Source organism: Pinus tabuliformis, chromosome 1_2 (assembly GCF_031772625.1).
Source record: "Pinus tabuliformis cultivar Carrire ecotype Pingquan chromosome 1_2, CPIR1, whole genome shotgun sequence".
Classification (NCBI taxonomy): Eukaryota; Viridiplantae; Streptophyta; class Pinopsida; order Pinales; family Pinaceae; genus Pinus; species Pinus tabuliformis.
Window position 1 is genome coordinate 239298455 of NC_142298.1, and position 22569 is coordinate 239321023.

A 22569-nucleotide genomic window follows, 5' to 3' on the forward strand; every position below is an offset into this window, starting at 1 on the left:
ACTTGATGACTTTTAGATGACTCATGATGTACATTTATTATATTTTTTGTTGATATTTTGACTCTTGAGAGTTGAGACTCAGACAAGACTCAAAATTCAGGAGTGGATTCACTATTTTGATATGTGATGTAGCACTAGACTTCATATACATATTATATATTAGCTTTCTTTACATGTTTATGTGGAAATGCATTTATTTGATGTTGTGGATACTCTAGATGTTAAAAAAAATAAAAAAAAAATGAATAATTTTGTGTTTTTTTAATTTTGCCGACTTTTTGCCGACTTTTTCGAAAAACTCCCGACTTTGCCGAGTTTTTCAACTTTTGGACCCTTTCCGAATTAATCCCGACTTCGACTTTTTCCACACTGGTCAAGAAGCTTCTCTAAATTGCTACACCTGGCCAATGAAAGATCTTTGATAAAGGAGAGGTTGCAGAACCCATTAGGTAGTTCTTTTAAACTGGAACAACCTGACATATAAACTGACAAGGCCAACGACTTTAGCTGTCCAATGCTTTCTCAAATAGTTCTTATTTCGTTGCATCCCTTCAAATCTAATTCAGCAAGTGTTGTTAAGTTTCCTAAGCCACGAGGGAGATCTAGCCTTTCGCAATAGGATAGATCCAATATCAATGTCGTAAGTTTCTCAAAATTACTAGGAAGTACTTTCAGATTCTTGCAACCTTGAAAATTGAATTTTTGCGAAGAACTCAATGATCCAAAATCTTCAAGCAATTGCATTATACTCTAACAGTACTGCATTCTGATTACTCTTAAAGATTGAAGCTTTGAAATTGACGCTGGTAATTCCTCTACAGATCTGTAATATGAAAGTGTGAGTTCTTGCAAACCACTTACTAGATCATCTTCAGGAAATTTTTTTAACGCTACAAAGAGGATCAATCTAAGTATCCGCGAATTCCCGAGATGCTGAAGATGACCGGAAGAGATTTCAAAGGCATGAGAACTTGACCTTCGGCCATTAAAATCCATGCAGCTAACACTCGAGGGAATCTCATGGAAATTCAAATCCCTTGGTTCATACTTCAAATATTTCAACTCCTTTGACTCGGACACATCAAAGGGAAGATGGGGAACTGCAACTTGTAGAAAAACCAACTTTTAAAATGTTTCATTACATTTTTCCTGTACTTTTATCAAGTTCTCCAATGCAAGAACTCTTATTGAACTGCACATTAACTCCAATTTTGATGCTGGTATATCTATAGATCCTTAATACTTTTCTCTACAGCTCTTGCCTTCTAATCTTCATAGTCTTTCTTAAATTCTTCAGAGCAAGATATGTGCTCAAAAAGTGCAGTAAGCTCTTTTGGATTCTTTGAAAATTCATAATCCTCAATGCTCATGTTTCTTTGATGCATCATATACACCCAATTCCACACTAGCCAGCTCCAATTTTAAACCTGAATTCGTAATGTTACTGTCAATTGAGGTGGTAATTCCAGACAAATCAACACTAATCTGTCCTTGTTCTAGTTTGCCAACAGCACTATTAGTCCTATCTGCTGCTAGATGAAGTGAATTCAATAGGAATGCAATGTGCCCATCTTCGATAGAATTAGTTTCACATGCTCTAACTTCCTTAGGGGCATCATCAAGTTCACAAGATTTGGTATCTGCATTGCTGTTAGTTTCAGGAGTCTCTTGATCAATCCCAGGTTCATTAAGATCCTTGTAATTTTGTTCTTCATCCTCCCTTGTCTGCTGCAAATCAACTGTATTGGAATTTGACTTAACTAGATCAGAACCCACGATTTCCTGGCTTGCAACATCAGTTTTGTCATCTTCTTCAACAGTCTTATCTATGTCACCTTGAGGAACATGTTCAACAACATTTCCTTGGTTCGAACATTCTTTAATGTTAGTTCCTTTCATGTCAATGTATTCTTCCTTTAGACATGCTGTAAATTCTGCACATGATTTTTTTAATTGCTGAAATGCTTCTCGAATTTCACTTAACTGCTCAATGAATTCAGGATGTAAACTTAATGACATATTGTGCAGTGGATAACGTCCAAAGGTTTGCATGGCTCTGATACCATTGAAGCAACAAAACTGGAGCTTGTTGACTTTAAATGTAAAATACACAAATGTATTTGTAAACAATGTTTTATTTATATATGAAATGTACAAGGATGTTGAATGTTACAATGAGGCCCTACTTATATACCTAGGCAGGTGTCTTTTCATGATTGGGCATGTCTTTTAGACATGCCTTTTCACTTAACTAATGACTATTTAAAATAATCATTATTTTGATTATTTATTATTTATATTCATTTATATTCATTTTATTTTATATAATTTATATTTGTAACACCCCATTAGTCTGCACAATCTAAAGAATAGGATCCCCTTTTTTGCTCAGTAGTCCCTCATGTTATCCCCTTTCCATCCAGGGCTCCAACCCATGCTATCCAGGGAATCTCACTGTTGGGATTCCAGGGATTATCAATAGTTGTGAGATTCCTCAATGACAACGATTATCGTTACATACAGTCACAATTTTCTAACAATTCATTGTTGCTGCTCTCCATAACCTGATTATAGTAGTTCTATGGTTGTTTTAGCTCAAAGAGTAACTCTCTCAAATTTCGCCAAGAAGATGGCAATTTGAGCTCCCCCAAATTTGATAATTCGAATTTCGTCACTGGTCTGTAAATCCAAAAGCATTGTGATTCGAACAGGAATGGTAGTTTGAATAAATTGGTCACTTGAACCCATATTACTCCAAGCCTCCTGATATTTCAGACTTTGTTGATTCAAGTTCCCCCAAAAACCTTTGACGTCTTCTCCAAAAATGTTTGAACTCTCTATCTCTCTCTCCCCCTGCATGGCTGGAAAAGGAATAGGTAAAATTGCATGTGAGTAAGAAACCACGTATCTTCATGGAAAGTGCTCTTTTTTCCTTTCTTAGCCCTGCCATGCTTTTGTCCTTATCCTTCTGCAGCCTGTTATATATATTTTTATTATCATTAAATGTGCATTTTTACCTATTACATCATTTGGATTTTGGCCATTCATCATATACACACACATTACTGTTTTGGGCATGCAAACTAGGGCACTAAATTCTACATATATTAAATGATAGCTGAGCTATGCTAAAAAATTGAATTAAACAATACGTTGATCATCATTAATTTAAACTAGAGTTTCAAGAAAGAAATTAGGTCTTTGTACACCTTCAACTTTATTAACAACTATCCCTTATGAAAGGAGACAACAAACTAGCACATACATTTTATAGAGCTTACCAGATCCAGGGAAAATTAAACAGAGCTGCATATAAACATTCTTGACAAAATTCGAGTTCATGATTTATTCCACCTATCTTGCTTTAAATAAATTGAGAAATCATTGTCCAATAAAAACATAGTTACGAATCCTTGATGAAGAAGGTAAACCCATCTTTGAGCTTGAAACCTTTTTTATCAGCATGTACAAAATCTTTGTAATCCAAGCAGGTAACAAAATAAGTCAGCATGTGGATGAATTTACTACTTGGTGACGGTTCATGGGAAAATGAGGCATTTAGAAATAAAGATTCTTCTCTCCCTGTGCTTTGAGGACACAGCATTTTAAGGTCAAGGGCTTGCCATATACCTAATTAATTATCCTTTTATAAATAAAGAGTCACAACTATTTATCTTGATTTCATCCCTTAACAAGCATAAGACTATAAGCAGTTGTAGATATTGTATATTTTACTCACTTTCTATCATCTACTTTATCACATATAGAAATGTATGTTTCCTCATACAGTTTGGTCTTTGAGAATTAGTTATTGTTGCAAGATGACGTTTTAGTAGCTTGTTTTATGATATAGTTAAAGATGGTTAACTACCACCAGCTTATTGGACCTTATTGTTGCTTGCAACATTTGGGTAGTTTTCAATGACAGACTACATATTAGTATATATTATTCTCTACACACACACAACCATTTTGGATTTTGTCTGTGCTACTGTTTTCAATATTGATGAGATTGGATTGTATTCAAAATTATTATTTTATGTCAAATATAATAACATGTTGTTGCTTTTGTTTCATTTATATGACAGGTTTTGGTTGGCTTATATGGCATTCTAACCGCTCTTGTTGTAAGTTCCATGCTAGAAATTTCATTTTCAACTTGTTTTGTTTTGAGATCTTTATAATTTATAAATTGTTACAATTCAAAATTTCTAATCTTGATATTATGGGACCTCAAGTGAAGAAATGCTTTAAAATTCTCTATAGTTATTTTAAGAGAGGAAAGAAGAGAGCTAGGCTTGGAGATTAACTTTTAGTACTAATCTAGTGAAGAGCATTGGTAATTTTATACTTTATGATGTACTTATTTGGATTCATTTTTAATGTTTTTTTCTGATAATTTGTCCAATTTTGTTGTTTCAATTCAATGCATACTTTCTGATCGTTAAGAATCCTTTTTCTTCTCCCATGTTATTTATTATAGGGGAAATCTCTTAGGCACTTACACTACGTGAAATTTTTAATGTATTGCAGCAACTGAAAATTATTTTTCTAACTGATTATTATTAAGTGCAATTTCTTTGCTACGACAAACAATGAATAAAATCACAATTGCAATTTTCACCAAAATTAAATATGCCGCAGAAACAAAAACTGGAATTGAGAAAATAGAGCATATAGACAATAAAGTTGACACTGTTATATTTGGATAAATGTCCCCGGAAAAACTGGTGCAAAAGATCAGGGTTTTATTATTATTCTTCAGCAACAAAAACACTGAGTACAACTCTGGATGCGAAACTGGTAATCTTCTCATGTCTAATCACTAGCAAAATTATTGAGGGAATTGTTCCCTTCTCCACAAGCAATTCGGAAAAAATATGGCCACTTGAACTGACTATCCAAGATCCCCGTGTAGGTCTCTGCATAGATGCTGCACAATGCCTCACACGCACTCCCCAGATCTGCGTCTGATCAAGACTTCCTACCTGTTGCTACCTCTGGAAGCGATTCTCCAACCCTCTAGAAAATTTTCTTGCCCTTTGGCACTTGAATTGACCTTACCTTCAGCCAAATCGAACTGCCTCTTTGAGGCTCTAGGCAAGCCCTTGCACATCTTCCTGTGGAATAACTTGGCCTCTCTCAGCTGAATCTTGCGGCACTGGAAAACTCCACCAGATCACTCTGCTACCACTCCTCTGCCTCTGCAATTGATCTCTGGCTCAAATTCTCTTCCTGATTTAATCTCTGCTCTTTGGGAAATTCGATCTGCCTAGATCACCCACTGACTCGATGTTGAATCTCCATCCCCATAATCCTACTCTTATAATCTCTCGTTGGTGAACCAACAAACATAATTACATCCCCATCAACGGCTAAGATCATCTTAAACTCAATTCCTGTGAGTTTCTAGAGCATTCTCACTTTTCTCATTTAATTCCCTTTAATTAATCGATTTCCGTAAGTTGTTGAAAATTTGGCATCTTAGGGATGAATTTCTAAAAATAGAAATTCTAAAAGATAGAAAGTCTAAAAATAGAAAGTCTCAAGTATGACATTCCAAAAATAGTAAATTACCTTGTTTTAATTGGTAATCAAGTATTGTTGATGGAAAATCCCTTTTGATCATCAGTCAATCCTAATAGTTCAATTTCGACTTAATCATGAATATTATTTTTATTATTATTCTTATGATACTATTATATTATTATTAAAAAAAATTCATGTCACTCAATCATGACTCTCAAGAATGTTCTCTTACACTCATTATTGGCATGACATATTCCTCTTACACTCTCATTAATGCGTTTACACTCTCTTACACTCATTAAAGCTCGTCATAAAATATTCTCTTACACGCTCTTACACTCAATAAAAGCATGTCATAAAAGATTCCTCTTACGCACTCTTTAATGCATATGTCACACTATCTCTTAAAAGCATAAGCTTTTTTTTTTCTCGGTAGAAAGACTAATCTATTAAATATGTACAGAGTTCAAAATTACATCAGGTGAAACCAGTATGCTTTTGCCCTCGCAGGGGCACCAGACAGAGACCAAGACTGAGACTGACAGAAACCAAGACATAGTCCAACACTGTAAGCCCGCGCAGGGGCAGTAAACTGAAATACCAAGGTTGACCATGGACGTAGGCCCGCGCAGGGGCATTAGACAAAAAGGGTGCCTACCAATCCCTCCCGCGCAAGGGGGACGGCTCTTGCCCACAACAGTAGCACAAAATACATAACAGCTATAACAAACCAGAAAACGCCAACTGAACACATAACAAAACAGAAAACGATAACTGAACCTTGAGCAACTTGGCGAAGCTTGAGCTCTGGCGCCGTCATTCGTCCGGTTCGTCCGGTTGCTCTTCCACAATTGGGCACCACACATAGTATTCCCGCTCAGCTTCAGTTGGAGAGGTCGCTGCCTCTTCCCCAATTTCCACCCTTGGAGCATTCTGGGTATGCTTGGCTTTTTTCGGGTCTGTAGCCGGGACCTTTGCTTCCTGCTCCATCTCAGCTGTCGGAGCCTGCTCTGCTTCCCCTGGGTTGTCTTGCGTGCTTTGCCCCTGAACATCCATGGGGTCGTCATCATCTGGAGGATTCTCGATAAACAGAATGGAAACATGCGCGTTGATTCTTGGGTTATTCGGTGAGTTGGTGAAATTGAAGATGGTGGAACCAAAAGCTGGCAAGGTGGCCGAGCCTGAAGCCCCTGTATCCATGAATTGGCCGGAGTGAAGGGAGGTGGCTCCAATGGAGCTGGCAAGGTTGCAGTGGCAACAATGACCAGCACTGTCCCTTTCAGGTCTGCGCGAGCCCCCTCCTCTGGATGAGCCTCGACGGCTGAGCATACGCTGTCGAGGTCTCACCATTGTGGGATGAGAATTCCAGCAAATTACCAGATGAACCAGACTATCAGCAACCTGAGCCAACCTCGTGATGGACCCTTCCGTCTGAGAAGGGATCGCAACAACGACAAAGAGGCCAGCCAACTGCATAATGACCAACATTCCCTGCTCAATCCCTGCTTTATTCTCAGCGTCCTCACCTACCCTGCTCGGGATCCCATCCGCCATTACTCCTGCCTTACGCTGGGTCGAATACACTCTCCGGGCATTAACTGTCCCAGGTCCCCTCGCCTTAAACCTTCCTTGTCCTTTCCAGCTGCTCGCTCGGGGTGCCACGTGATGGCTGAGGGGCGGCATGCGTCCAGCCCCCGACTCCCGTCCCATCTCCCTAATCACCCGCATCCGGGGGTCTTAAAAGCATAAGTTACACAGCCATGTGTACTTCTTTAATGGCATGAGTTACATTTCCTAAATGGGCATGAGTTACACTCCTCTTCGCATGCAGGTTACTTCTCTTTTATGGCATGTATCCATTGCTCCTTCTATATATATGTGCCTCATTCTTTCTCCCCTTACTACTTGTGCATTGTGAAAGATTAATTCAAACTTGAGAGAGAGTTGGAGAGAGTTGAAGAAGATTGTGAGAGAGAGACTTGGAAAGTAAGAGCAGAACTTAGTGAACCAAGGTTGATTCAATGCTTCAGTGTTGATTCTGTTGAAGGGAAGGTTGATTCTAGTGATTTCCATGCTACAACTTGTTCAGATTTGTGTGAACTTATTCATTCTCTTGATCTCTCATTGTACAATGTATCTCTGCTGAACAATTGATTTCTTATAAAAGAAGAATTTGGTTGGGTTTTCTCCTTGTGGGTTTTGCCCCAGTCATTGGATCTAAATTCTTTGTCTCATTTTGTTCTTGGCTGTCTTCTATTGTGCATTTTATTTATGTTCTATCTACAATTGCTTATCTAATATTGCAGCATAAAAAAAGCTTTGTAATAAGTGTTTGTTACAACATAGAACATCGGAATTTCAACATGGTATCAGAGCTTTGGTGAAGACAAGATCAAGAAAACAAGTGTTGTTTTAATCATTTTTCTAGTGAAATATCTTGTGTTGTTTGCTCCATTTCCAACGCTCTTTTTGCTGGAATATCTCTTGTTGTCCGCTCCATTTCCATCTCTCCCTCTGCTGTAATATATCTTGCTGTCCGCTCCATTTCTAGCTCTCTTTCTGCTGAAATATATCTTGTTGTCTGCTCCATTTGCAACTCTCATTCTGCTGAAATATCTCTTGCTATTTGCTGCTGAAATTTATTATTGAAATTTCACTGTTGAAATCTTATTGCTTAAATTTTACTACTGAATTTTACTCCTACTGTTCTTCCAAGATTTCTGTAATATTCCTAATTAGCCATGGCTAATTGGAATATTTGATTTTGTTCAATTTTGCCTTCTATAGTTATTTATAAATAAAAAGGTGAGGAAAAGGGGGACATAACTCACTTTTGGAATAAAGTCACTCCCTAGTAGCACAACATTGTAACTTAAAGGGGGAGCCAAGGGGGCCAAAGGACCACGTAGACACTTGGAGGGACTGTGTAGATGGAGAGGAACACATGGCAAGAGAAAGGCTATGTTGGAGGAGGTGAGCCTTGGGATTGAGAGAGGCCAACGCTATAAAGGAGAGAGGAGCCTCCTCATTTTGTCATTCGATTATGTGCATTTGAGCTAGTCACTTCGACTTAGAGCACGTTGGCTGTTTAACCTGTTTGCAACATTGTTTAGTGCATCGAGTGTCTCTGTTCGGAGATCTCACTCTTAGCCCTGGGGGACTTCAAGTGCCTGCTCGGGCAAGGTAGTTTTCAGCTGTCTATTGTAGTAGGATTGATCTTTGGCGTTGAGGAGGAGCTGAGCTATTGAGGACTGTGCAGTCTTGAGAGAAAGGGATGCAGTTCCTTTTGGTGGGAGTTCCGGATTGGGGTTTTGCGGAGGATTTGAGCTGGGAGATTGAGCAAGGGATCAGCCCTTGCTTATTGGAGGATTTTGGCAGAGTTCTGGGCAGAGTTTTGGAGGGTTCTATTCAGTGGCAGCGTAGAGTCTGGAGGGACAACGCAGATCCCCAAGGGGGCGATTTTCGGGGGTCAGCCATTTGAGAAAAGCTTTCTGGGCTTTTTTGGGTTTATTGAGCAGAGGCAGATTCCAGAGTTTCAGCATTTTCTGAGGAGGGGAACAACCCCAAATCCTCATGTGGTTCCAGCAATAGTAGCAGCACAACAGTTCTCCGGCAGCTTGGACGCAGTTTAGAGAGAGGCCATTCCTTTACTATTCTGAGTGTATCTCTTCACTTGCCGTGTGCAAGTTGAGGTGCTATCTTCCTGATCACCTCCTGTACTCTTCACATTACTCAGTATAATAAAATGGCTTAGCGTTTCTCTTTGCATTTCTTGAGTATCTGCTTGTATTCCGTGTTTACATTATTGTATGTTGCATTACTGTTATTTATATCACTTTGAGCTTCCCGGTTACTATATCACTTGTATGTATTTGGTTGGAGTTTACTGGGGTTTTGGGGAATATCCCTGAAATGGGATATTACAATTTCAAGGAACCCAAGATATAATGGTAATTTTGTAGATAATAATTAAGGTGTTGCATGTGTTTAATAGTTGTGGTTTTGGTACTTGTTGATGCATGCAAAAGTAAATAGTAGTTTTACTTTTGTTTATGCATGTGTAAGGAAGTGGTGCCTTGAAAAGAAGTATAATGCATAGAAGGTTGTAAAAGAATAATTGATAGAAATTGAATGCTAAAGATAGGGAGATTTTGACTCTCTCACATTATATGAGAAATGTTATAATCTTATGGGTTTTGGTAATTTTGATATTAGAGTTCACTAACAATAGTGGTTGTAGGTAAGAATCATGACTTTTGCAAAAGATGAAATAATAGTTTTCTAAACTAACCTTTTTTGCAACAATCAAGGATGGATTAATACCTATATCATTGCAGACAATGAAGTCAATATGTATAATTATTATTACATGCCTTCACTCTGGGATCAAGATTTGAAGATATTTATAAAATCAATGAAAGACCTATCTATGCATTGATTCATGATATGTAATCATCAATATAAAGTATGGCACCAAAAGTTCACTCATCGTAACTATAAAGCATTACCTCATGTGAGAAAGATGGTTTCCGAAATACCTGATATTAGAGTGGATCATGATGGAGTTTGCCAAGTGTTCAAGAAGATGCATTTTTTTTTCTGCCAGTGACATATGACTTATGGACAATGGTAACTTATAGAGGTCGGATCAAGAGGGAGCTAACAACTTCCTTCAATCCCCATTTAGAAAAAAAAAGTATTTTCAAGTCTTATTTTGTTTCTTTGTGTCACTGCTCTTGTTTAGATTTATCTTTATAGATCATTGGTTATTCTTCCTGCATGAGTATTTGAATGATTCTTTTTCTAACTCCTTGATAAGAATGTAATCAAGAAAAACAGATCTTGAAGATCATTAAGGTGCAAAATAGTGCAAGAAAAGTAAACTCCAAGAGGAAGTTGGTGCAAGGATAATGAAGGAGCCTCTCTCACATTTAGAAAAGAAAAAAAAGACCTGCCTCATCACTAGGTATAGTTTCATTATGTTTATTTACTTTGCTACTATTTCTCTTGCTCTTTTTTTGGGATCAACAGGTAAATCTGCTGGATGTGAGAACCAATCCTTTGTCTCAAGATGTAATGTCCCTTCCTAAATTATTTTGGAACAGGATTAATTTCTACATTTTGGGGGCCGATTTTGGAGGTGATGGGGCCCATTTGATTTTATTAGGAGGCTAGACTTAGTATAAGTTATTTTGATGTGGTTAATTTGTACGTGGGGACCACCCACACTAGGAAAATACACATTCCCTAGTTCGATTTACATGGAGGGGAAATCGATGGTTAAGTGAGGGACCCATGATGGAGGGAAAAGTGCTCCATGAAATCTATATAAGGAAGGAAACTCTACTCATTTCATCATCTTATCTTTTGACATTTTGAACTCAATCTTAGTTGCTCACGCTGCTTAGCCGGGTTACTGTGTTGTTTAGCACGAGTGTCTTCGAGCGGAGATCTCAACCCTTGCTTCGGTGGACTTCGAGTGCTAGCCCTAGAAGGGAGTTTTTCTTCATCTCAGTTCGTAGCAGCAACAGGGAGACGAGTTACAACAACTGTAAGTCAAGTACCAGCAGCAGGGGGAGTAACAATAGCGCAAGGATTGCGCAGTCACAGCATGAGGCACTTCGGGAAGTTGGGGAGACAGGAGCATCCTTCATCATTTTCAGGAGTATAGAGGGCATCTACAGACAAGAGGGTCATCCTACAAGCAACTCTCATTTCATCACATGTGGGACTGCGTCATCTCCTCCATAACTATGCAATCAATAGTCATTGGAGTGAGACTCTTTGGGGCAGTGCCATCTAAGGGGAGTTTCGAGCTGGGAGGTTGGGGGATCATTTGGAAGGCCCTTTGAGGAGGATTGTTGGAGTTGGGCGAGCAGAGATTGACAGGATCAGTCATAGAAATAGAATTCGAAATTGGAGGAGGCCCAAACTGTGAAGGGTCAATTTTTGAAGGTTGGAACCAAGGGAAACCCTTTCTGGGTTTTGTTGGGTTTTGGGCGAGGATCGTACTCCTAACTTTATAGAATTTTCTGGGCAGATCTAAGGGGTCAAACAGGGGTCCCAACTCAATGAGCAACTATAGGAGCTAAGGGGAATTTGGGCCAAAATTCCGAGGTCAACATCTGACCAATTTCTTCCTGGGTTATTCTGGGTATTTGGTGGAGAGGCCAGGGTTAATTTTCCGCAATTTTTTGAGCACCGGAGGTGGGGTTTCCAGCATCATCATTGCAGCAGACAACATAGTTTCACAAGGGCAGCGCAGGGCATCTTCGTCACAGTTATTTGTGCCATCTAGGCTTGACATATTATCACCTGGGCTCAATCACGCTTGCCATTGAGGCAAGCCCAGGTGCACCACTTCCACATTATTATACTTCTCTCCCAGATTATAATAAAATGGCTCAGCAGTTAGTTATTCCTAGACTTTTTATGGGTGTGCACTGAATGTTTCAGTTTTATGGTGTTGTTTTTATTGTTTCCTTTGCATAGCACTATTTTTCCTAGTTTGGAACATTACAGTGGTATTGGAGCTATAATCTTGGCTTAGCCTGTGGGAAATATTAGAATCAGACAAACCCATGGCTCAAGGGAAATCCAATATGCAAAAATGCTGGGGTAGAATTCATTGGGTCGATGAGAGGTTGGCCCAATTGAGGAGGGTGACAGACCAAACCCATCCTCACCCTTACAACAGAGACGTTAGAGGTGTGCAGACCGTGCGGGTGCAATAATCTACATCATGTGGGGAAAGTCGACTAGATCAGGACACTAGATCTCCTGAAAGGGAGCAGGCAAGACAAAGACAGTTAGAGGGTGAGACCAGGGGGCGCTTTTACTGGTGGAGACCTGGCTTTAAATATCAGGAGCCCGAGGAGGAGGTTGAGCATGATGTTGAGAGCCCACAGGATGGTGAGGAGCACATCGATATACCTAGTGTGGCGCAGGAGTCACCTTTATTAGAGACCTCTTTGATAGCCCCAGTTGACACCTTGATGGAGACGGTAGAGCCTACACATATAGAGCCATCTGTTGAGGGGGTGCCACCCATGGATGAGATGTCGATAGTTGCTGAGGTATCTGGAGTTGTGACCAAGTTTACAGGTGGTAGATGCCCACAGCAGTTCCATCAGTTTCAGGCCGACCTCCTAGCATTAAAAAGGAAGGTCGTATCAATACGAGAGGCTATTCTGCAACAGAACGAGGCGCTGGAAGGCATGATAACGGTTTGTGCCGAGTCCACAGCCAAATTGATTTGCGTTGGGGAGCGGTTGGATTCCCTATTGGTGCAGCTAGAATGCACGTTGGGCTGTGAGAGCAGCCCTCGTTGAGCATACATAGATGGGTCTGGCAACACTGTGAGGTTACCTTACCCATTGGACAGAGAGATAGAGCGACCTAGTCATATTTCATGTGTTGACCAGGGTAGTGAGATGAGATGACCAGAGTTGCACAGGGTGCAACACCCACATGCTGGGGTTGCTCTATGTGGATGAGTTTGTGCATTCGATCCCTCTTTTAGGGTTGGATGGCAAGAGATTCTGAGTTGGTAGCTTGTGGAGTGGGCTATGAAGATGTTGGTGGACCTGGGTGTAGCTTAGTAGGAGCTTCCCGGCACTAGGGATACCAACAGCAAAGACTGGCATCAGGTTCCCGGTGGGACTACCTATCATTTCGTAAGTATGCCAGTTGACTACAACCTGGATGGTATAGTTGACCTAGCAGTTGAGCGTGCACATTCGCTAGGGGAGTCCTAGACAACATCAGTGGCGAACTAGTTTATGGACAAACTCTTTTGGTTGTCTTGGTATGGTGTTTGTACATAGGATCGCTGGGTGATCAACATACTCTGGTAGGAGTTTGTCGGAGGAGGCAACATTGGCAGGCCACCAAACGGTGCCTTGTATAGAGTTGGGAATTCTTCGCATTTGTGTGGGACACGGAGGAGCAGAGCAGTGGTGGCATCATTGCTGACACCTAGGGAGACTCATTTCTTGGGTCCTGTTGACCACTACGTGTCAACATCCCAGCAGTACACCCCCTTTTCTTCGCAAAAAAGGGATAGCGCTTGATCGACATGCTCGTGCCATTCGACAGTCATCGACAGCTTGATCAATTTATGTTGTAAACCCAGTCCGCATATTTAATTGTAAATAATCTTAGCAGAGTTGAGTCATGTATGTAAATTGCCTAGGTGGACCTAATTTTCTAGTGATAATCTACGTTCCGGAAGGTTTTTTGTCTCACCGATCTATGATCGGCAAAGTTTTCCTTCAGCCTAACCCCAAAGCTGGAATGGATTTTGTCATTAGAATCTTAGAAGAATCCTAGTGTGTTAATCTGCTAGATTATAGTTGTGTCGCAGAACTGGGTGGTTTATGAGGGTCTATGTCAAATGGGTTCTCCCCCTTGAAATGTAAAGTTGTAAAGTGTCTTGAGGGTTAGAAAATGTTTTTAATCCCCTCATAAGTCCTAAGTCCTAAGTCCTAGGTCCTAGGTGTCTTTTCCAAAGGGTAAGTTCGAGGATCCATTTAAAAAATTAATTAAAAAAATTAAAAAATTGAAAAATAAAAAAAAATAATAAATAAATAAAAAATAAAAATAAAAAATAAAATAAAAATAATAAATAAAAATAATAAAATAATAAAATAAAGTAAAAAACTTAAAAAAATAATAAATAATAATATTTTGAGTAAGTAAATGCAGAGTTTCAATTTTTAATGCATTAAAAATTCGACGAATGAGATTAAGAGATATCTTGATCCTCATCGACGGTCGAGATCATTTTGACATGGATCACTCGAACTAGCTGTTGGGAATTTTTACTTTAAATAGGGTGCTAGGGGTCATTTGAGATCAGATTGGATCTAAGAGTCTGGTGCTAAAGAAAGCTCTCTTGTAGTCATTTTTTGTGCAATAAAGAAGACTTTGGGGTTAAAAATCTTGCTGGTGTTACTATTCTGAAAATGCTGTAAGATTGTTCTATTTTTCTGCATAATTTTATTTTCAGCCATTAATGATAGCTTAATGAAGATTGATCTAGGCACTGGTATCTTGTCTGATCTTTGGGGTTTGAATGATAGTTTAGATTCTGAAATATAGTGGCAGGTATCTCCATTTGATCGGGGTTTCACTATTCTTTTCTCCTTCTATGTTGATGGTTGATTTTAAGCTGTGCAGGAAATCTTTTTTTTTTCCAGACTACCGGGCGTTAGGGGAAGTTCTCGGTTGAACCAGCCAACTCCCGGGTTGTGTTTTATGAAAGAGCCCAACCAGTTCTTGATCCCGAGCTTATCATTCGAAATATTTTTTTCATGAATGCATGCAGGGTTTTCTAAAGCGTTTTACATTAAAATTAAATTCTGATAATATCACTGTGATTATTGATAAATCTGGCTTCTTAAGAGCTTTCAGTTTGTAAATAATGTAAATTTTTTTTGCTGGGTTTAGGGTTTTCAGTTTTGTTTCATGCACATATCATTTTTGGGGATTTTTCATTGCAGGTTACAGGTGCATTTTTTTTTCGTTGAGAAATATTTCAGGGTTTCATTAAGAAAATCTGGAGCAGTTGATTCAAAATTTTAAAACTCCTGACTGCCAAAACCGTCGAGGTGTCATTTTACAGTGGCTGCCAAAACCGCCGATCTCTTCCTTCCTCTCTAAAACGCATCTTTGTTGACCTTTGCTGTCGTCAAGCATTCCACCATCAAGCTGCTGAAGAACTCCACCTATCTGCAAACCTGGCCCGAAAGGAGATATCAAAGAAGTTTTTCACACACCGCCGTGCAGTCACATTCTTTTTTTTTGGGCTCTCCTACCGCCGTCGGGCTAACAAGCATATTAAACAGTAAATCGCAGGCGTGGGTGATTTGGTGCGTTGATTTTTTTTTAAACTCTGCTACGTATATCCGTCCAGCAATCTTTCACAAGTTTTGGCTGTCTTCCATCAAGGCCTCCTCCGCCTGCAAGTCTCCAGCAATCCAAGCGGTCAAGGGTGCCACGAGCCTGCTGTAAGAGGGTTCTCGTGACTGTGGGTGCGGGTTTCAGGTGGCTCTCTCCCACGCTCTCGGCGTTTGCTGTCTTCTATCCATTGAAAACACCTACAAACCTGCATGTGGGCATCAGGTGAGAGTATGAGCGCAGTTAAATTTCACATGAACCGTTCTTCTCCCGTGGACGCCAGGTAAAATCCCGATTCATGCTAAAAGCGCAAGTTGAAATCGTTTTCTTTTATTTATGCTATTGCACTGTCCTGGTTTCAACGTAAATAGGTAAGCGTAGATTTAGTTTTTTTTTTTAAACGTAAGTCCCTTTCTATTTTTTGTTTTGACTTTATTCAAATAGAAATTTCGATATGCATTAGTTTTAGGATTTTTGATTTGTATTAAAATTTCATTTTGACTTAGGTTATATTTTCATGTATATATATATATATATGTTTCAGGTTTGAGATTTTTTTTAGTTAGCTTTTGGTATTAGAATAACTTAATTTTTTAGATTTTAAAAGTTTTGTTTAGGGTTAGAAATTTAATCTTTGATAGTTTAATTTTATTAAATTTTAAGCTTTAGGTTTAGTTTAGATAGCTATAACTTTCTTAGATTTTATTAAATAAAAAAATATTGTGGAATATTTTTGCCAGCTAAGACTCAAATTTTTGATGTGGAATGAATATTTATCAATTTATGCGAGTCTGCTCATGAATGAAGATTAGCTGCATGAATATGATATCTGGTTGATGTTCATAATTGCGTGGTTGTTTAAAGCATTTATCTTTTCGAAATTCTTAATTGTTGGATATTTTGTATCGTTCAAGTTATTTGATGATAAATGATTGCTGTACATGATAAATACATCTCTGCAACATCTAGCAAATAATTGTTTAAACATAAAACCCACAAGGCACTGGTCTTTTAACTTAACTAAATCAATTTAGTGCTCGTTTCTTCGTGTCTCCCAACCCAAATGGTCGACAGTTGGTCTCCATCACCTCACAGGGTCTACCCCCTTAGCCGCGAGAGACAGGCTTAAACGGAGAGATCGGGGATCAGAGTGACAGCCCCCGATCTGAGCGTTGTCGTGTCAATCTGTGCGACAACATTTTTTGGCGCCGTTGTCGGGGACAGAGTTTTTTTGCTCCTGGCATTTCAACGACATCCATCTTCTCATTTCTCATCATTCTTTCATCTTTCTCATCTCTCATTTGAGCTGGCAGATTCAACATTTTTGGTTATCATTTGGATCTTTTATCGCCTTATCTTCAGTTCGTTTCTTGTTTGGGTGGCGACTCCATTTCTTTTCATTTCCCAGACAAGAAGCCTCTCTCATATCTGCTTGTTGGTTGATTTTTTGGATCTTAGAATTAGATTCATTGTTCAAGTGGCGACTCCACTTCTTTCATCTCTTAATTTTCTTGAGCAGAAATCTCTTTCTATCATCTTTTTGATCCCTTATTATGCATCATGGATTATTCATTTAAACCATGTCATTTTACTGATAATCTCCATGATTTTCCGAAAGAGGCCATTTCTAAATTATTTAAGTTCTCGGGTGGTGATTCGGTCGCTGTTAGACAGCATTTAAACAGGTTTACTTGTGTAATGATCATATATTGTAGACTTCCTCAATATAATCACGAAGATGTCAAGATGCGTCTATTTGTCCACTCTTTAAAGGGTGATGCTTTGAACTGGTTTAATAGCTGTCCTGAAGATTCCTTCATTTCTTTGCAAGACATTGTCGATGTTTTTAAAGATAGATATGGTGATCCAGATAGCTCGCCTTGTGCCCCTAAAATTGTGCAACAAAATGAAAGTAATCTTGTAAAAGGTCCAGCTGTCCAAGACAATTCTTCATATCAGAATGTGCCATCCACTTGTACCATTGCAGATCATAGTAGTGTTGACAATGAAAAGGAAGATCATAAGCAAATAATACAAGATCTATTGCTTCTGGTAAGAAATATGGAGATAAATCAAACTAATTACGCCAATGATGTGAGAACTTTATGCACTCACCTGGAAAAGCGTAATAGGGAGATGGAGATCATGCAAAATCAACATAGTAAGGAAATTGAAGCCATGCAGATTAATCATGACACAGAAATTAGTTTTATGCAAAGCAAGATGTCAGGCTTAGAGGAAAATATGACGACCATGCAAGCAAATCATAAGAAAGAGATAAACTCTATGCAGCATTGCTTGATGACCATGGAAGAAGACCATGCCAGGGAAATCAGTGCTATAAGGGTTGAACACTCTAGTCAGATAGACGCCATTAAAATACAGTTTCAGAAATTTCAAAAGCAGTCGGAAGACGAAGGAAACCAGGAAAATTCAATAGATCAAGAGCCTTCTCATCCGCTGCAACAAGCTCCATCTTTCTATGAGGAGGTCATTGGTTCGATTGAAAGGTGGTTAACTGAAGGTGATCCAGATAGAATTAAAAATGATAAAGATTAGATGCAGGATAAAGAAAGACATGTCACACATATCTTACATACTTCATCTGATAACTTTGGAGCAAAAAGTTACATGTCATCAGTGATGCAGCTTGCCAGGAAGAAAAAGTGCAAAAGAAAGAGAATGAGAAGAAGATTTGATGCATCAGACGGCCGCGAGCAGCTTGATTTTCGGATAGGAAAAAGTCCTACCATATGTAGAATTGGACATGGCACATCCGAAAAGCAGCCGACAGATTTGCCTGAAAGCAGGCAAATGCTCAGTATACACTATATTGAACACATCTGATGCCATGGGGCATCCCCTGTATTTCTGACCTTACTCCTTGTTTTTTCAGCATTTTTGTTTTAGGATTAAGATTTATTTTTCATGTTACTAGATAGTTAATAAATGAAGAGCTTATATTTTTCTTGTGCTTAACGCTATCTGATGATTTTTTGGGTGGATGCTACTTATGTTTTGTTGTGTGTTGCATGGGTGCAGATTCTGGATTCTCACATTCCTACAGTGCAACAACGTGTCCCCAAGTGGAGCCAGATGTTGACCACTACGTGTCAACATCCGAGCAGTACACCCCCTTTTCTTCGCAAAAAAGAGATAGCGCTTGATCAACATGCCCGTGCCATTCGACAGTCATCGACAGCTTGATCAATTTATGTTGTAAACCCAGTCCGCATATTTAATTGTAAATAATCTTAGCAGAGTTGAGTCATGTATGTAAATTGCCTAGGTGGACCTAATTTTCTAGTGTTAATCTACGTTTCAGAAGGTTTTTTGTCTCACCGATCTATGATCGGCAGAGTTTTCCTTCAGCCTAACCCCAAAGCCGGAATGAATTTTGTTATTAGAATCTTAGAAGAATCCTAGTGTGTTAGTCTGCTAGATTATAGTTGTGTCGCAGAACTGGGTGGTTTATGAGGGTCTATGTCAAATGGGTTCTCCCCCTTGAAATGTAAAGTTGTAAAGTGTCTTGAGGGTTAGAAAATGTTTTTAATTCCCTCATAAGTCCTAAGTCCTAGGTCCTAGGTCTTTTTTCCAAAGGGTAAGTTCGAGGATCCATTTAAAAAGTTAATTAAAAAAATTAAAAAATTGAAAAATAAAAAAATAATAATAAAAAAATAAAAAAAATAAAAAATAAAAAATAAATAAAAAATAAAAATAATAAATAAAATAAAAATAATAAAATAAAGTAAAAAACTTAAAAAAATAATAAATAATAATATTTTGAGTAAGTAAATGCAGAGTTTCAATTTTTAATGCATTAAAAATTCGACGGATGAGATTAAGAGATATCTTGATCCTCATCGACGGTCGAGATCATTTTGACATGGATCACTCGAACTAGCTGTTGGGAATTTTTACTTTAAATAGGGTGCTAGGGGTCATTTGAGATCAGATTGGATCTAAGAGTCTGGTGCTAAAGAAAGCTCTCTTGTAGTCATTTTTTGCGCAATAAAGAAGACTTTGGGGTTAAAAATCTTGCTGGTGTTACTATTCTGAAAATGCTGTAAGATTGTTCTATTTTTCTGCATAATTTTATTTTCAGCCATTAATGATAGATAATGAAGATTGATCTAGGCACAGGTATCTTGTCTGATCTTTGGGGTTTGAATGATAGTTTAGATTCTGAAATATAGTGGCAGGTATCTCCATTTGATCGGGTCACTATTGTTTTCTCCTTCTATGTTGATGGTTGATTTTAAGCTGTGCAGGAAATCTTTTTTTTTTTTTTTTTTTTTTTCAGATTACCGGGCGTTAGGGGAAGTTCTCGGCTGAACCAGCCAACTCCCTGGTTGTGTTTTCTGAAAGAGCCCAGCCAGTTCTTGATCCCGGGCCTATCATTCGAAATATTTTTTTTATGAATGCATGCAAGGTTTTCTGAAGCGTTTTACATTAAAATTAAATTCTGATAATATTACTGTGATTATTGATAAATCTGGCTTCTTAAGAGCTTTCAGTTTGTAAATACTGTAAATTTTTTTTGCTGGGTTTAGGGTTTTCAGTTTTGTTTTATGCACATATCATTTTTGGGGATTTTTCATTGCAGGTTACAGGTGCATTTTTTTTTTGTTGAGAAATATTTCAGGGTTTCTTTCAGAAAATCTGGAGCAGTTGATTCAAAATTTTAAAACTCCTGGCTGCCAAAACCGTCGAGGTGTCATTTTACAGTGGCTGCCAAAACCGCTGATCTCTTCCTTCCTCTCTAAAACGCATCTTTGTTGACCTTTGCTGCCGTCAAGCATTCCACCATCAAGCTGCTGAAGAACTCCACCTATCTGCAAACCTGGCCCGAAAGGAGATATCAAAGAAGTTTTTCACACATCGCCGCGCAGTCACATTCATTTTTTTTTGGGCTCTCCTACCGCTGTCGGGCTAACAAGCATATAAAACAGTAAATCGCAGGCGTGGGTGATTTGGTCCGTTGATTTTTTTTAAAACTTTGCTACGTATATCCGTCCAACAATCTTTCACAAGTTTTGGCTGTCTTCCATCGAGGCCTCCTCCGCCTGCAAGTCTCCAGCAATCCAAGCGGTCAAGGGTGCCACGAGCCTGTTGTAAGAGGGTTCTCGTGACTACGGGTGCGGGTTTCAGGTGGCTCTCTCCCACGCTGTCGGCGTTTGCTGTCTTCTATCCATTGAAAACACCTACAAACCTGCATGTGGGCATCAGGTGAGAGTATGAGCGCAGTTAAATTTCACATGAACCGTTCTTCTCCCGTGGACGCCAGGTAAAATCCCGATTCATGCTAAAAGCGCAAGTTGAAATCGTTTTCTTTTATTTATGCTATTGCACTGTCCTGGTTTCAACGTAAATAGGTAAGCGTAGATTTAGTTTTTTTTTTTTTAAACGCAAGTCCCTTTCTATTTTTTGTTTTGACTTTATTCAAATAGAAATTTCGATATGCATTAGTTTTAGGATTTTTGATTTGTATTAAAATTTCATTTTGACTTAGGTTATATTTTCATGTATATATATATATATATATATATATGTTTCAGGTTTGACATTTTTTTTTAGTTAGCTTTTGGTATTAGAATAACTTACTTTTTAGATTTTAAAAGTTTTGTTTAGGGTTAGAAATTTAATCTTTGATGGTTTAATTTTATTAATTTTTAAGCTTTAGGTTTAGTTTAGATAGCTATAACTTTCTTAGATTTTATTAAATAAAAAAAAAAAACCAAAAGAAATCATAAAAGCATAAAAAAATATTGTGGAATATTTTTGCCAGCCGAGGCTCAAATTTTTGATGTGGAATGAATATTTATCAATTTATGCGAGTCTGCTCATGAATGAAGATTAGCTGCATGAATATGATATCTGGTTGATGTTCATAATTGCGTGGTTGTTTAAAGCATTTATCTTTTCGAAATTCTTAATTGCTGGATATTTTGTATCGTTCAAGTTATTTGATGATAAATGATTGTTGTACATGATAAATACATCTCTGCAACATCTAGCAACTAATTGTTTAAACATAAAACCCACAAGGCACTAGTCTTTTAACTTAACTAAATCAATTTAGTGCTCGTTTCTTCGTGTCTCCCAACCCAACTGGTCGACAGTTGGTCTCCATCACCTCACAGGGTCTACCCCCCTTAGCCGCAGGAGACAGGCTTAAATGGAGAGATCGGGGATCAGAGTGACAGCCCCCGGTCTGAGCGTTGTCATGTCAATCTATGCGACAACATTTTTGGCGCTGTTGCCGGGGACAGAGTTTTTCTGCTCCTGGCGTTTCAACGACATCCATCTTCTCATTTCTCATCATTCTTTCATCTTTCTCATCTCTCATTTGAGCTGGCAGATTCAACATTTTTGGTTATCATTTGGATCTTTTATCGCCTTATCTTCAATTCATTTCTTGTTTGGGTGGCGACTCCATTTCTTTTCATTTCCCAGACAAGAAGCCGCTTTCATATCTGCTTGTTGGTTGATTTTTTGGATCTTAGAATTAGATTCATTGTTCAAGTGGCGACTCCACTTCTTTCATCTCTTAATTTTCTTGAGCAGAAATCTCTTTCTATCATCCTTTTGATCCCTTATTATGCATCATGGATTATTCATTTAAACCATGTCATTTTACTGATAATCTCCATGATTTTCCGAAAGAGGCCATTTCTAAATTATTTAAGTTCTCGGGTGGTGATTCGGTCGCTGTTAGATAGCATTTAAACAAGTTTACTTGCGTAATGATCATATATTGTAGACTTCCTCAATATAATCATGAAGATGTCAAGATGCGTCTGTTTGTCCACTCTTTAAAGGGTGATGCTTTGAACTGGTTTAATAGTTGTCCTGAAGATTCCTTCATTTCTTTGCAAGACATTGTCGATTCTTTTAAAGATAGATATGGTGATCCAGATAGCTCGCCTTGTGCCCCTAAAATTGTGCAACAAAATGAAAGTAATCTTGTAAAAGGTCCAGCTGTCCAAGACAATTCTTCATATCAGAATGTGCCATCCACTTGTACCATTGCAGATCATAGTAGTGTTGACAATGAAAAGGAAGATCATAAGCAAATTATACAAGATCTATTGCTTCTGGTAAGAAATATGGAGATAAATCAAACTAATTACGCCAATG

The 22569-nt window shown here is 38.4% G+C and overlaps 1 protein-coding gene across 9 annotated transcripts in view; it reads left to right on the forward strand.

The window, feature by feature from the left end:
- The window catches only part of LOC149205269 (uncharacterized), a 525377-nt gene that overhangs the window by 194409 nt on the left and 308399 nt on the right, over nucleotides 1–22569 (forward strand). For all 9 annotated transcript variants that reach the window (XR_016251865.1, XM_089393435.1, XM_089393433.1 and 6 more), the window contains one exon: nucleotides 4089–4127. Coding sequence is in view for 8 of the 9 variants with exons in the window: in XM_089393435.1 (XP_089249561.1) it covers nucleotides 4089–4127 (39 nt within the window). In the remaining variant the exon portion in view is untranslated. The remainder of the gene's footprint in view (nucleotides 1–4088; nucleotides 4128–22569) is intronic.